The following is a 15,688-nucleotide window of genomic DNA, read 5'->3' on the forward strand; positions in this document are numbered from 1 at the left end:
TAGCTTAATGGTTACGGTGCTGGCATGCTGCCCTTTTAGGGAGAGTTTGGAGGAAAGGGTTCACGCCCCACTTGTGACATTTTGTTGTGTTCTGGGTTTAATCTCAAAATCTTTTAGTGCCAAGACCTTATTCATTACGCCTTTTCTGCAAATTATTTCTTAAGGAGCTATGGCAATGGGCAGGTTTCAGAAGGGGGAACGGGCAGCAACGGCACACCTCCAAGGTTAGCACAGGTCACATTTGGTTATTTCACATAAAAGGCACAAGTTACATTCTATAGGAATCAAACTCCCAATTCTTCGCCACAAAAGGTAGCAGTCAGGTAACGTATCGATTTAGCTAACAAAGCAAAGGTTGGGCGGTGCCTTGGGAAAGTGCAGAGATGCTGTCCTGTCCGTCATTGCAACAGCATTGTATAGGAGCTGATACAACAGCTACCATATACAACAGCTGACTTGTGTGGCCAGGGGCGTTGCTAGGGGGGGCTAAGGGGGGTATAGCCCCTGATCTTTTGGTTGTAGCCCCGGATAGAATCTCAGGAGCTACAGCCAAAAGACTAGCTAGCCCCCAGTCCCAACAGTTACAACATCAGCGTAGCCCCTGGTCTTTTCCAGACCTAGCAACTACCCTGTGTGTGGCATTGGCTGGCTGCGTCTTGTATCTCTATTTTGACTGCACTTTGCTGTGTCCTCTAAAACTGTTGAAGACCTGAGAAATATCCATCATCTGCTTTTCCTTTCCAGTAGCTATTGATTCGGGTAAAATGCACTCATACACTTTCCCATTCATTTGCAAAAAGTAAAACAAAACATAAACAATGGTGTCAACCAATTACTAAATTAGTTTACTAGAGTGCACAACACTTGTTACATGCGTGAAGATTACACATGAATTTCTACTGGTCAAGAAGCGCCCCTAGAGCAATCAGACACAAGGCCTGATTCATGAAATTATTTGACAGGAAAATAGGAACTTTGCGCACCAAACTGCGCTCGAAACCCTGTTTGTCGATTCATGGAATCGACTGTGCGCTACTTTTTACGTACTATGCGGGGACTGCGCAGGTTCGGCATGTCTCTACGAGTGAACGAGTGCCTTGCGCAAGACACCATGCAGAGCGTAGCTGAGGCCTGAACAGAGGGCAGAGTAGGGGGCGGATCTCAGAAAATGAGAAAGAACAAGGGGAGAAGTATGCGGTATGAGGGATGGCCCACAGGAAGTCCATAGCATGTCTATAAATGTGCACAACAAAATGTATTCACGGATATGACCGCGCAACCTCTTGCCTGTGAAATACCCATGCAAATCCATTGATCTCTCCGCCACCTGAAGGCAGGCGTAAAGACACTTGTGCATAGGAATCGCAGTGCAGAGGTGGGTTTGCATGCTGGATTTAGGGGTGGGTGAACACAGACAGGGATCCGATCGGATTTAGGGATGCGTGAACGCAGCATAGTGGGGCGCTGGGCCGGTTTACAGGGGTTCGTATGCAGATTGACCAAAATATGACAACAGTTACGGGAAATGGTATGCATGTTCTTAGGGTGCTGGTTACAGTTACGGGGGACCCAGCGCAGTGTCACCAAGGTGCTGGCTTGGTTGTGAGGGACCCCACAAAGTTTTCAAGGGACGCATGTGTTTGCAGCCGGGGAGCCCGCAAAGATAGAACAATGTGTTTGTTTTGGCTTTGCATATGGGTTTGTTGGGGGCATTCCAGCCGTGACTTGCGCATAGGCCTACTTTGCAGAAACAATTCCATGAATATGCAGAGTGCACAGATTTTTATCCGCGCGCAGAGTTGTTCTCGGCACGCAGAATTTGAGGGATCTCTGTGCACATTTACATGAATTGGGCCCACAGTCTTTTCTCGGCACTGATGGAGTGAATGTTCAATGACACTCGTACGCAACTTCTGAATGCTGTGACAGCCCTCCCACCTGATTGTACTTTTTTGTTAATATTAGGCACACGACTACAGGTTACACCTTAGTAGTTGGCAACTCGGCTTAGTGGTGGACTGAGTATACAATACCATCATGGATGTTTTGCCTTGTTGGGAACATTCGGCATGTTTTTTCGGCGAGATTTACGCTGCGACATTTGGGACCTTCTATTTAGAGTTACTTATTCATGCAGAATGCTAAAAGAGAAGTCACAGTAGTAGTTAAAGAAGTGTTTCTAAATAGCAGAGGATGACATTTCCGCTAATAACTTCATCATGTCTTCCTCCAGGCTCAGCATGCACCCAGGACACAAATGGCACAGAGGCCTGGCTGGAAAAGAATTTTGGCAGATTTTACAGCACTGCGACCATCACAGAACTCCTGAGCCTATATCCAGAGCTTTCCTTGGTAAGTATTTTTATTAAATGCTTTGATCTCAGTGAAATGATGTAAAATGTTGGTCCACGCTTACTGGTCCAGTTGGTTCTGACTTGAAGCATGCAGCCGAAGATAAAAGGCAGATTACAAAACAAGCAAATGTTCAGTCGGTGCCATCGTCCTTAGGAATCCTGGCTGATATCCAACATGCTGTTTTTCCCGACGCGACCCAATTCCTATTGACCACAGTACCTTTCTCAGTGAATTCACTTTATTGCTCATCACATTGACCATCTGCCAAAATCGGGTCAATTACTAGTGCATATATTATTTGTGAATGTATCTGCTATTGCTGTTGCTTTGACTAGTGTTATTTGCAAATCACAGAATGAATGGTTAGGAAGCTCTGTTCGTTAACCATGCATCCACATCCTGGTACATTTATTTAATAGTGTGCCCTGTGGTGTATATTTTTATGTATAAGTATTGCTGCCACACCTTTGCAGTCTTTATAGCTAGGAAAATTCCTGAATTTAAAACTGTCTGCAAAGGTTTCATCCCTGCCATATTGAAATAGTGCTGTTTGGTTGTGGCAAACTGATTTCTGCAGCGTAATAGATATATTACACGGCCTGTGGTAGCAACCTTGTAGTTATGGTTAAGTTGCTCAACCCATAGGAAGAGCACTTTTTGGGCGGCTTATAACTTAGCCCCCCCCCCCCGGACGAATCCTCACAAAACTTTGCAAAAGAAGTATATCCCCCTCAGATTGATTCTGCAAAGTTTGGTGAGATTTTGTACGGGGGGGCGGGCAAAGTGGACGCAATGGAAAAAATGTTTGCTCACGCCTGCAGCCCAAACCACTGGATAGATTTTCACCAAATTTGCGGCAGGAGCTGCAGCTTGATTCTGAAAGCGTGCTTTTGTCAATTTGGTGTAAATCTGTCCCATCGTTTTTTTAAAAATGAGCAAAAAGTAGGTAAAAATAAATTAGTGATATCTGGATTCGGTCCACGGACTCACTTCCCTCTTCTGTCTGCAGACGGGCCTCCGATTGGTCCAGAGGGTGTCGTGATGTCCGCGGACATCGAATGCACTCGCTGGTTGGATGGTGAAAAGCATGAGGTGTGTCATTTTTAAGACGGATTTCTGAACTCTGACCTGGAGGGCAGGGGTTCAGAAGGCCAGCATAGTTTCTTGGAACAGGGTAACCTTCTGGACAAGCCAGACCAATCAAGGTAGCTTGGCGGCTGTCAAGAGTAGGTCTCAGGAGAGGTAAGGGTGACTGAAAGACCTCAATGAGCACACAGAGTAAAGGACACTTACAAATCACTCCCAGTCAGGTGTATATATAAAACTTATATGTAATTTTATTTCAAGGCCTTTGAAGTTTAACCAAACAATAATGATCACAGTAATACTTTTAGATCAATACAATCCTATCTAAATACATATATACAAGACCAAGTGGCCTAAAGGGTTAATGCACTGAATGGGTCCACAGCTTAAAAGGGGAAGGAAGCAGGTAGTGCAAAGAGTCTTTAGGCAATTCTGCATCAAACACAATCCTAAATGATGGCAGTCCAGTCCCTAAGATGAGGGGAGCCTGTTGCTCAAATGTACTTGCAATGCTGGCACACGCAGTAGTGCAGATGGACGAAAACGGGGTCTCTTCATGGGGCTGTTGCAGCTCAGGAAGTCAGGTGAGGAGGTGATGAAGAAAAAGTTTCCACTATTTTTTTTTAATTTTTATATTTGATATGTTTTATACAAACCTTTACAAAAGCTGTAAAACCGCATATTCAAATTCTGAAAATACAAAACTATCAAATTTTACAATGCAGTCCAAAAATCAAAAGAACACAAGAGGATAACTATATTTAAAATCTCTCTAGTAGACGTAACATTTTCTGTGCAATGCCATCAGTACAAAATTCTGAATGGTGCCGGTGCATGCGGCATGCTGTGCTCGCGGGTTCCGCTCTGCCTGCCAGGTCCGACCTGGTGGGCAGAAAGGCACCCGCGAGCACAACTCGTAGTTTTCCAGTCCGGGAACTATGGTACCAGCAAGCTTACCGGTACCGTAGTTCTCGGACCAGCAAACTTGTAATGAGGCCCATTGACTCTTATTTTCAGTGCTATTAATTTACTGTGTAGCATTTCGAACCACAATATTCCTCTATTTACTTGAGATATATCATTTACAAATTGAGCAAAATATTCAATCCTTTCCATCGATAATTTTGGACAAGATAATAGCAAGTGAGAAAATGTCTCTTTTTCTCCGACAATCCGGCAGTGCCTGCAGTATTTGTACTCCCCTGCAGTGCGTTGTCGAATATTACATATTTCTTGTGTATTCAACACATTGCATCTAAAAACATTGTACAGTTTCTAAAGACTCGTGAGGGATATTTTAACATACAAGATTCAGGGTCAGGATACCATTTACAAAAGGACAACATTTGTGGATACAGTTTGGAATTTAAGGTAACGGCGTTGTTCTCCACCCAGTCAAAACTTTTTATCAGCATTTTTACTTTCAGTGGTTTTTCGATTTGGGTTCCCATTGAGATACCCAGATTTGTTAATATACTATTAACTTTCGCTTTCAGTTGTCGCATAAATGTCTCTGAATTATCATCACCTAATTTAAAATACATTGGCCCTCATTAGGACCCTGGCGGAGTGGGTTTCCGCCAGCGGTAATCGCGGCGGACCCGTCCGCCGTACTACGAGTTCCCTTAGCGCCATGGAGGTTTTCTCCGCCACTACGAGTTCCCTTAGCGCCATGGAGGTTTTCTCCGCCTGGTTTTACCGGGCGGAGAAAACCATGGCGCTAATGGACCTCGTTGTTAATTACGCCGCCGTACTTTACGGCGGCGTAATTAACTCCTTCCCCACTCCCATTATACCCTATGGGGCAAGAATGGGAATGGGGAAGGGTAAAATGGGGATTGGGGATTTACCGCTCCGCCAAGGTCGGCATGGGGTGGTAAATCCGCCAACCCCCATGGCGCTATCGGCGGCTTTCCGCCATGCTCCGCGGTGCATTTAGCACCGCGAATTCCGCCAGGGTCGTAATGAGGGCCATTGACTTATTGTCACTGACTAAACATTTCCTAAGCAAATAGGCCTTTTTCCGGTTCATTGCACTTTTTAGAGAGAGCAAACCAAGCTCGTAACAAATAGTTTCCAGAGGTATATATCCAGGGATGAAAAACAGAACTTTTCTCCATATAATCGCTTCTATTATTTTTAGATATGGTGTTACAGCTGTGGGGAGAAATTCCAAACCATATGAGCGTGGAACTACTTCCTTACAATTAAATTCCCTACACGCATACATCAAATGTCTCCCGTATTTTCTCTCAGTGAGTCTCATCTGTTTTGAGGCGTCAATTGCCTTCATCCTTAGACAGTTTTTAATTAAGTTATTAGTCAGAACACTAGAGAAAGAATAACCTAGGTATCTCAATGATTTGTGTTGTTTAATCATGATACCTCTACAATGCCAGGTAAGTGACACATTTATTCTGTTTGGTTTACCCACATTTATAATTACAGTTTTGGCCGAGTTTATTTTCAATTTCAGCTCTGCTATGAAGGTCACAAACGCGTCAATAAGTATTTGCAGTCCTATATTAGTGTGGTCAAAGAGTAAAAATTCATCCCCATAGGCAACCCATTGCATCTTTAAGTTGCCCAATTTAGGAGCAACTTGTCCACTACTATCCAGGTATTTACCAGCTGCAGATACATAAAGATCACATAGAGTTGCAGCAAGTGAGCAGCCCTGTTTGAGCCCATTGCAGGAGTTTATTGAATTTGACATGAGACTTCATTGTTAAGCCTAACCCGTAACACAGTTCTAGACTATAGATGTATTATTATCTCCAAAAGACCTTTATCGATTCCTAGATCTATTAGCCTTTGCCATAAAATCGGACTGTCAACCATGTCAAAGGCCAATGAGAGGTCCATCGAAGATAAGTAAAGAGGAGGTTGCCCTTTAGTGCAAGCATTTAGCTGTGACTGGGTGACTAATAGCCCACCAGCATCAGTCCTCGTATGTTTTCGAAACCCTAACTGCCTAAAATCAAGATGTAAGTTCTCTTCAATACACAAGATCAATTTGTCCAATACAATTGATGAAAAGATTTTAGCTTCAACATTCATTAAAGGAATTGAGCGATATTTCATTGGACATAATCGATTACCCTTTTTGAATATTACCAGAACGAAGGATAATCGCCAGGAATCAGGAATTCCCTTTCTTGAAACTACATCGCCAAACAGCATATGCAGTATTCAAGCCCACATCCTGACATTCTGCTTCAGCGTCAGAAAGGATAGATTGTTCGGGCCTGGAGTATTCAAGGCCTTTGCTTTTTTTATATATTTTATTATATTTTCAACAGATATGACAATGTCCCAGACTGTTTGGAATAATTGCAGTTCTACTATTCTGGAATCAGCTGCTCAAAGTATTCAGACCATACATTAGCATTTATGGGGTTGATATTTAACTGTGTTTAAGACACCTCAGTGCTATTTATTAAAGACCATAGATTTCTCGAATTATTTCCTCTTATGGCACTGAGCAAGGCCTCGGAATCATTTTGCCGGATATTAACACAATGATTAATTGTCCAGTTTTTGTACCGTTGTCTACACTGTTTTATTTCCTTTTCTCGTGTTACGTCAAAATCTTTATTTTTCTTTATCTGCCTAATCTCTTTATTTAGCAAAGCTTTCCATTGTTTAATTTCCATATCAAACAATGAGTGAGTTTCGTTTTTGTTTGTCGCGTGCAGTTGCAAAATTTTCACAACACCTTAACTAGATAATCGTTATATTTCTCAACAGAGTAGGTTGCAAGTTTGTTCTCCGTGGTTTTGGATTCAAACTCAAAAAGCAACATGTTATTAAATTTGATAGTTTTTAGTGCTTTCCATTTTATACGAGTCCCTCTAATATTAATCTCATTGCTTGCACAGTATAACTTTTCTGTATCTCCATTTTTCACCCAAGGAAGCGATTCAGCATTGCATGATCACTTGATGCTGTAGATGTAATAGTCATGTTACCAATAGACATGAATATCTGTTCACTAACGAACATGTAATCAATTATAGAGGATTTCCCACAGGATTGCCATGTTGGTTTGCTATTACACATTGGATTCAATCCCCCGCTACTTGCAAAAGCAAGCCATAAGCTTCCTCTAAACTCTTTACTGCTATTTTTGTTTTTGCACTCATCTAGATTGGATATTGCACATTCCATATCCGCATTTAACATTTTGCATTCCGCATTCAAATCTCCAGCCAATATGATAAATCCCCCAATGTTCGTATCAAGCCAATTGTCAATTAGGGTGTCTAGTTCCTCCATCACTCCACCCAATCCATTGTCAGAAAATTCGAGGGAATTCCAATAAATATGGATTAGCATTAGATGGACAGTACCAAGGTCAATTTTTTATTTAAATGTTACTACCATATTTGAGTCAAGAATTCGCACTTCGGATACCAATGCAATCATTTCATCATTGCGGAATGCAAGAGCAAGACCCCCTCTAGGTCGATCTCTACCTTCACTTTTAGCAGGTACACACAAGAATACAAAACAATCCCACATCAACAATCCCTTTGCCCATGATTCTTGGATTAAAATAAAATCATAATGGGTCAAAGCTTCACACACTTCATTGTTTGATATCAAATGAGAACAGCCTCTTGAGTTCCATGAACCAAACTGAAGTGATTTGTTTTGCTAAAGTGGCTTACCTATTGTTTTCATTTGTTCTAGGGATTCTCTTAGAGATAATGCTAAGACACGCCATTCCTGCATATCTTTTATAAGTGATCTTTTGTCTTCTTTCTGCAAAATGCAGCCACCTTTTACGCTTCATAAGATTCAGAACGATGCATTTTTGGTAACATCCTTGAAGCAGAATAACCCGGTTCTTTATAAGTAAAAGAGTCAAAACCTCTCTTCTGCAGTGAGCCAGCTTCCTTCAATATAATAAGTTCCCACTATTCGAGGATGGTCTCCCCAACAGGGCAGAGCAGGTTCCAAGACTTAGGAATAGTTTGCTAGTTCGCACTAGCAGAGGAAAGGAGAGGGATGCGCTAGGGGCCACCGGTAAGGGCTGTTTTACTTACCACCCCTAGGCGCACTCTGGACCAAACTTCAGCAGTCGAGTCCACATCAGTTGCAGGTTCAAATGCGACAATTTCCGCAGCTCTGTGGCTTTCAGTGGCAAAGATACAGTGAAGATTCCCAAATGGGACAGTGGAGATTCCTATGCTCCTGGTGCATGGATCAGGCCAGTTTCACTGCAGCAGGCTTGAGGGCCAAGAGGGGCACAATTGCAATGCACCTGCAAAGTCCCTCAGCACGGCTGGGCGACACAGTAACCGCGTTCACTCTGGTTCCAGCTCTCGCTCTTTACTCCAGACCTGGGAATGCCAAGTGTACGAAATACGCTGTGAGTCCCATGAACACAGAGCTAGCGATGTACCAAGTTTCAAGGGTGCCCTCAAAACGGCGGTGGTATCAGGGCAAAGGTCCTGCGTAAGCTGGTCAGCCCACTGGTTGGCCCAGGGACACTTCCGAGAAGGCTTACTTGCAGGGTTTGATGATGGTGCCGAGAATAGTTGGTCCCACTATTCTAATGGGTCGAAGCGTCTTTGCAGACCTTCTAGTTCGATCAGATGCAGAGGGGTCCAGTGGGACGACAGCGGGCTCAGGGTGCCAAACCTACAAACAGGTCACCAGTGGTTCCTCGACTCAGCTTCTTGGTTTCAGGATACTTGGATCCTATCCTTGGTTCAGTGAGAACTCCAGAGATCGACATGGTATGGCCAGTGGTCGAAGTGAGCGGGAGCGGTTGGGAGCGGTGCTCCTCTACTTTTTTTAATTAAGTTTTCCAGCTCCTATACTTTTATTTTAAAAAGAAACCGTTCCAGAACGATTTCGTTTTAAAATAACAGTGTAGGAAGAAGTTGAAACTTGCACTTTCAGTGCACTACACTGAACATTCCCTTAAATATCAGGCAAATGTGTTTGGGGGTTTGTATTGTCTGTGGGAGGGGGCAGGGCAATGGGGTTTCTGAGGAGCAGGGCAGGCCAGCAGGGAACATAGTTCCACTACTTCTTTTCTTACACTTCGACCACTGGGTATGGCTGTTTAGGGACCTCTCTTATCCAAAGTCTCCTTTGCGCCAAAACGAAGGTGACCCAATGGGAGATCTGCTCACATACAGGCACACCATGCGTGAACCAATCACGGACCACAGTGGTCCCAGGCATTCGCAGCACTCCAGACTCTCTGGCACCCAGGCTATGTATTGGAACCAGACATTCTAGCCCACACCCTGGAAGCACACACACAAGGCATGCAGAAGCCTGCGAAAGCTTGGTGTTTTGCGGAAGAATGAATGCCCAAATAAGGACTGACCAGGATCGACATGACTAGGGGAAGGGGAAGGGGCAAGATGGCCAAAGGACAGGACAAAGGACCTCGTGGCATGGCTATTTTGGAGCCAGGCCACTCTTCTGTGCCAAACGCGGTTAACACGGTTTGCATGGCAAGAAGGGGTTAAAAATACAGTAAAAAAGATAAGCTGCCACCAGCCCTGTCCATAGCACATCCACACTTCTCCTAAATAATCCTTAGAGAGTATCTAGGGCCTTTGGAAATGACTAAGAGACGGAAGTGCACTGTATGGTAAGATACATTGTGCACTTGTAACATGTTGCTAAAAGGTTGCAACACTGACAAGGACTAAGGGAAACAAAGTGTCCCTGTACTGACTGTCTTTAAGGGCATGTCAGTTTCCCCACAACAAAGTGAGCAAAAGCCCTGGGGAGTGAAGCATAAGGCTGGACTCCTCTGGCAAATACACAAATCACAGCAAAATGTTGGGGGGTTCACAACTGAAGGGAAAATTACACATGAAATGGAAATCTTTCCTAACAGTCATATATTTTTGGGAAACGCTTGTCATGTTGGATTAGCGGACTGCTCCCGATGTCCGCGTACATCGTGTTAAATCATATGAAAAAACACACCATTGTACTTGTCAAACTAATGAAACAATCTCTGGGGAGATAAGGGTGATGAGGATGGGATGGAATATGGCCATAAAAAGCCCAAAAAAAGGCGGGTTTTCATCTATGATGTCCGTTAACAGTTCAGGGACAGCCCTGTGATGTTCAGGAACATCTCAGATGTTGCAAGGCATCCATACATATTTTTGCATTACAGGGTTGGTGAAAAGCAGTTTTTGGATGGCATATAACTTTGGTGCAACTCAATGAAACTGTATCAAATGTTGCAATATTATTCTAGACAAAGTTTGGTTCTGTTTTGCCAAGAGGGAACCAAATTAAAGGGGGGGTCCCAAAATATTTGAAAGGCTTATACATTTGGTGCCATTTCATGAATGTGCACATAAATTTGCAAACAAGATATAAGACTCAGATTTCAATGTTTTTGCAAAGTTTGGTGGCATTTTGTGAAGAGGGGGCAAAATTAGAGGCTGCTTTAAACATTTTTAGATGGGTTATAACTTTGTTGCTGTTTGACGAATGTGCACAAAAGATTTTAGAAAGATAATAGGCCCAACCTTGATTTGTCAACTGGGAACTAAGCTATATGACTATTTTATGTACGTACATTTTGACACTTTTTTAAAAAAAACGGATGGATTTGCAGGAAAGTTGTGCAAGAAGCATTGGCAAGGACTTGAAAGCATGGTTTTGCAAATGTGTCTGTGTCTTCTTTTTTGAAAAGTGTCATGATATATGTCCAAAAAATAGTACTATACCATTGGTGACTGAGGTATAGCCGGTCCATAACTCAGATAATCTTTCTACTGGCCATGACCACGAAAGACTGGCAATGGTGTTAAAGTGGGCATGGACACCAGGGACTGGCTATGTGGTGAGGTTTTTGAAAATTGTGATAGGTTTGAATGGGAAAATAAATCCTGCCCATGGCTAAAATTCTGTCTGTCCTTGGCTACAGCCCGAAGTGCTGAACAGGATTGCATCAACAGATCGCTGTGACTATCGCTGCATAGGCTCTGAGACAATGCTAATCAGCAGATAATTATCAAGCACGCTGAACCAGGTGCCCATGTGGTCAGCAGGCCACCCCTTGAAATCATTACCCACCCTTATTTGCGAACATAGTGTGACAAGATATTGTGATTGGATGCTGGACTCATTTCCACAACCTCGCAGCAATGACTGGAACACAATCCAAGTGCCGTGAGAAAGATTCTAGAGAGTCGAATTACATGTCGGCTGAGTTCTAACAATAAATATAGCATCAAGAATGGTTTTGAAGACTACTTCTTTACGACAACACTTATTGAAAAGCCCAGTACTGAGGCGCTGCATAGACTCAGAGAAAATGCTAATCAGCAGATCATTAGGAAGTACGCTGAACCAGGTGCCCACGTGGTCATCAGACCACCCCTTGAAATCATATCCCACCCTTATTGGCGAACATAGTGGGACAAGATATTGGGATTGGATGCTGGACTCATTTCCACAACCTCGCAGCAATGACTGGCCCACAATCCATATGCCTTAAGAAAGACTCTAGAGGGTCGAATTACATGTTGGCGGACTTCTAACAATAAACATAGCATCAAGAATGGTTTTGAAGACTGTTTGATTACGACAACAGTTACTTATTCAAAAACCCAGTGCTGAGGTAAACAGGGCTCACTCTCCTATTCGAAAGCTAACTCTTGAAGTAGAAAGGGCACCTTCACAATAGAACCCCATCCCCAGCAGCAGGGTAATCTGTTTAAAGTACCAATGAAACGCAGCAATCTACCCATTCTACCGCCCTGTAATTACTTGAAAATCGTCTACTCTGATTTGATTATTGGGGCATGCAGCATGACCACACCCTAGGTTTCAATGGGATGACATATTTTACTTGCGGCTACAGCCTGAAGTGCTGTACTAATGACAACAAACCTTATTTACTTAGTTACTTATTGGGGCATGCGGCATGGCTGAACCTCTAGGTTGAAATGGGAAAATAAATTCTGATCGCAGCTGCAGTCCAGAGTGCTGGATGGGAATGCAGCAAACTTGCACGAGGAGCGTCAGCAAGGACCTTAAAGGATGCTTTTGCAAATCTGTCTTCTGTTTTATTTTTTTGAAAATGTGGAAATGCAAGTACAAAAAATAGTGATATAACTTCTCCGCCATGGGCAGTGGCCCAGAAAATAGTGATATAAGTTTGCTGCATGGACAATGCCTACTTTGATTTACTTACTGGGGAATGCGGCATGGCTGAAGCAGTAGGTTTAAATGGGGAAAAGAAATTGGCTTGCGACTGCAGCCGGGAGTGCTGGATGGGATTGGAGCAAAGTTGCGGGCATGCAGCTGTTGGTTTAAATGGGGAAATAAATGTGCTTGCGGCTGCAGCCTGGAGTGCTGGGCGGGATTGCAGCTAAGTTGTCTGAGGAGCATCAGCAAGGACCTGAAAGGATGATTTTGGTAATCTGTCCTGTGTTTTACTTTTTTGAAATTCTCACATTGTAAGTACAAAAAATAGTGACATAACTTTTCTGCCGTGGGCAGAGGGCCTGGCCTTTGGCAAGAACAAATGTCTACTCTGATTTGCCTATTGGGGTATGCTCTGCTGATAACGACTCACATAAGTATGCGTTTCAAAAAATATACGTGTTAAAGGAGGTTTATAGTTCTTTCATTTATGTTAAAAGAAGAATTATTAATAACTTATATACAGTGATGTAACATTATGAAACATTTTCACTTATGAAACCTATTCAATTGACAGAAAATACACTGTTAAAGGGACATTATGGTTAAGATGTACCGCACCCTTGTGACTGCTCTGCCCCAGCAATTAGCTAGTAGCCTCCCATCTTTGCATCTTTGGGATTCTTTGGCACTTCCCTCCGGGGCTCCATCCGTACTGCCCCATCAATGACATTTGTGATGTCATCTTTCATGTACTGAGTGTTTGTCTTAGCAGTGCATGGTGGTGACGTGAGTTATGGTTGCTTAGCTTACCATAACTGGCGAATTTCTGGGGGATTTCGGTTTTACTTGTAACCATAAAGTCCCTTTAACAAAGTCCCTTTAACAAAGTGTTTTCATTGAATTTCATAGCTTTTTATTAGTGCAACTTAAGCATATGTCCATTTAACAAAGTTTTTTAATAAAGTTCATGGATTTGTATTATTGCAACTTAACCATAAAGTCCCTTTAACAAAGTGTTTTCATTGAATTTCATAGCTTTTTATTAGTGCAACTTAAGCATAATGTCCCTTTAACAAAGTTTTTTCATGAATTTCATGGATTTGTATTAGTGCAACTTAACCATAATGTCCCTTTAAGTTTTTTCATTGAGTATATATATAGATAGATTAAGCTGGTGGGTTCCCAACTCGGGACTGGCAGGGCAGCTCCCCTTCCCCCCCGATTCTGGAGTCAGAGAACTCATGAGGGTTCCTTTGGCCCCACATTATATAAGGGGCCAGGTGTCAGGTCAGAGGAATCCCCAAGTGTTCCCACTGGGCCTCGGGGCGGTATCCCCATTCTTTTCTTCCTGACTCCTCTTGTTCATGTTTTTTGTCTGTCGTGTTTTAGCACCTCTATGCCTCCGGGCTTACCTTCATGCGCTATATAAATACATTAAATAAATAAATAAAGGTTCGGGATAATGGTGGGCTATGGCTGCTACCTCCAAGTTAGAAACTTCCCCTAGAGCTGCGTGCACCCGAGCGCTAATAATGATTACATTACATTTTCCAATCCTAGACTCATACATTTTAAACATATTTTGTCCACTACCTTTTTGTCCAATGTTGGGAGTATTCCTTTTACCGAAAAAGCATCTTTACCACAAGCAAAACGAAGGCTGGCAACATGAGGCCAATGCATTTCGGACACTGGTCCATCATCATGACAAGATCTGTCCTGATATGTAAAATCAACAGTCTGAATCCCAATTGTCCAAACACCAATCCAAATATGCAGTCAAATTTACATATTTGGCTGCAACAAAATGGAGGGGAGACCCCCGCAACTCCCTCCCACATCTAGCCACCGCAACAAATACCTAAACTTAACCCCTCCATCTATATTTACGGCTAAATGTGTTAAAACTAAAAGAACAAATTGGCGTCGAACAAATGGGCCTTCAAGGAAAGGAGCATGAACGCTGCAAAACAAGTGTTCCCTTTGGTTTTAAAACTGGTTTGATGAACTCTAAGTAAAAGGCGGGCGACAAGCCATGCAAGCACTCAAACAAAGCCGGATAATGCAGATGCAATACATCTCGTTATCCCAGACTGCCAGTTGCAACACTTGCAACCAATTCAAAATGGGGTCGTTCGCCTTATCTTCAATCTTAATACATGGAAATTTGTGCCCAAAGCGTTGCCCTGCGCCCTGTGCTTTGGACACAGATTGGAATTGATTAAGATTGAATATCTGCTTTCTTTTTGCATGACGGACCCTGTATTCTTTGGGTACAGATAATTATGATGCCAAGAAAGCAGCGGTTGAATGCATTGCTATGGGAAAGCAACATCCTTTTGAAAACATGTTTTAGCCTACAGCATCATAAATCTGTGTCATTGGGGCATCAGTAGATTTTGTTGTGGTGGAGTGAGAGATGGATTGGGCGGTGAGGCCTAAGCAGCTGTGCTTTACAGATCCTTTGAAGCAATTGGGCATTGCCTAATAGAAACGAGTGTGTTTTTGACTTTGTGTAAGGTGTGGAAACGGCACAGTGTGTGAGCATTCCGGTTGGATTTGGGACTGGATGCATGCCTTTCACGTGGTCCAAGGTGGACTGTTATAGTTATTCAACTACGCTAAGGACTTTACTCTTGTCACGAAACTCTACGTGAAAAGTGCACACCTTGAGCTTACTGCTGGCCCGTATACCTTTGTTTTTACTGAAGTAAATTACTCTGTGGTTATGTACTTCAACAAAATCACTTAGTTGGGGAAATCATTTTTTTTTCAATGGTTATAGAGTATAGGGGGTTCGTGGATTGGGGTTAGGTTGTTAGTCGGGGAAATGGATGGGGTGCTAATTGGGCAATAATACCCGATCCGGCCCGGTAACGGCCGGGGCCACAGTTAAAGCATGAGGGCCTTTCATGAGGGTCCCCGGGCCATTACCAACCAGTTGGCCGGATCAGTTATTATTGCTGATAGAATTCCGGGTCGCTAATCCAGTAACCTGGTGTGTTTACAGCAATGTTTTTTATATAGTCACATTCATTCATACAAAAATTGACTAAAGATGGCTGCCACAGAGCTAGAAGGCGGGGCTCCAAGCAGACAT

At 43.0% G+C, this 15,688-nt stretch overlaps 1 protein-coding gene across 1 annotated transcript in view; it reads left to right on the plus strand.

Moving 5' to 3' along the window:
- Window positions 1–15,688, plus strand: part of LOC138568695 (uncharacterized) — a 1,243,988-nt gene that overhangs the window by 40,946 nt on the left and 1,187,354 nt on the right. Inside the window, exon 9 of the mRNA XM_069646472.1 lies at window positions 2,234–2,352. Coding sequence (XP_069502573.1) covers window positions 2,234–2,352 — 119 coding nt within the window. The remainder of the gene's footprint in view (window positions 1–2,233; window positions 2,353–15,688) is intronic.

Source organism: Ambystoma mexicanum, chromosome 2q, assembly GCF_040938575.1.
Source record: "Ambystoma mexicanum isolate Mex_15411 chromosome 2q, UKY_AmexF1_1, whole genome shotgun sequence".
Lineage (NCBI taxonomy): Eukaryota > Metazoa > Chordata > Amphibia > Caudata > Ambystomatidae > Ambystoma > Ambystoma mexicanum.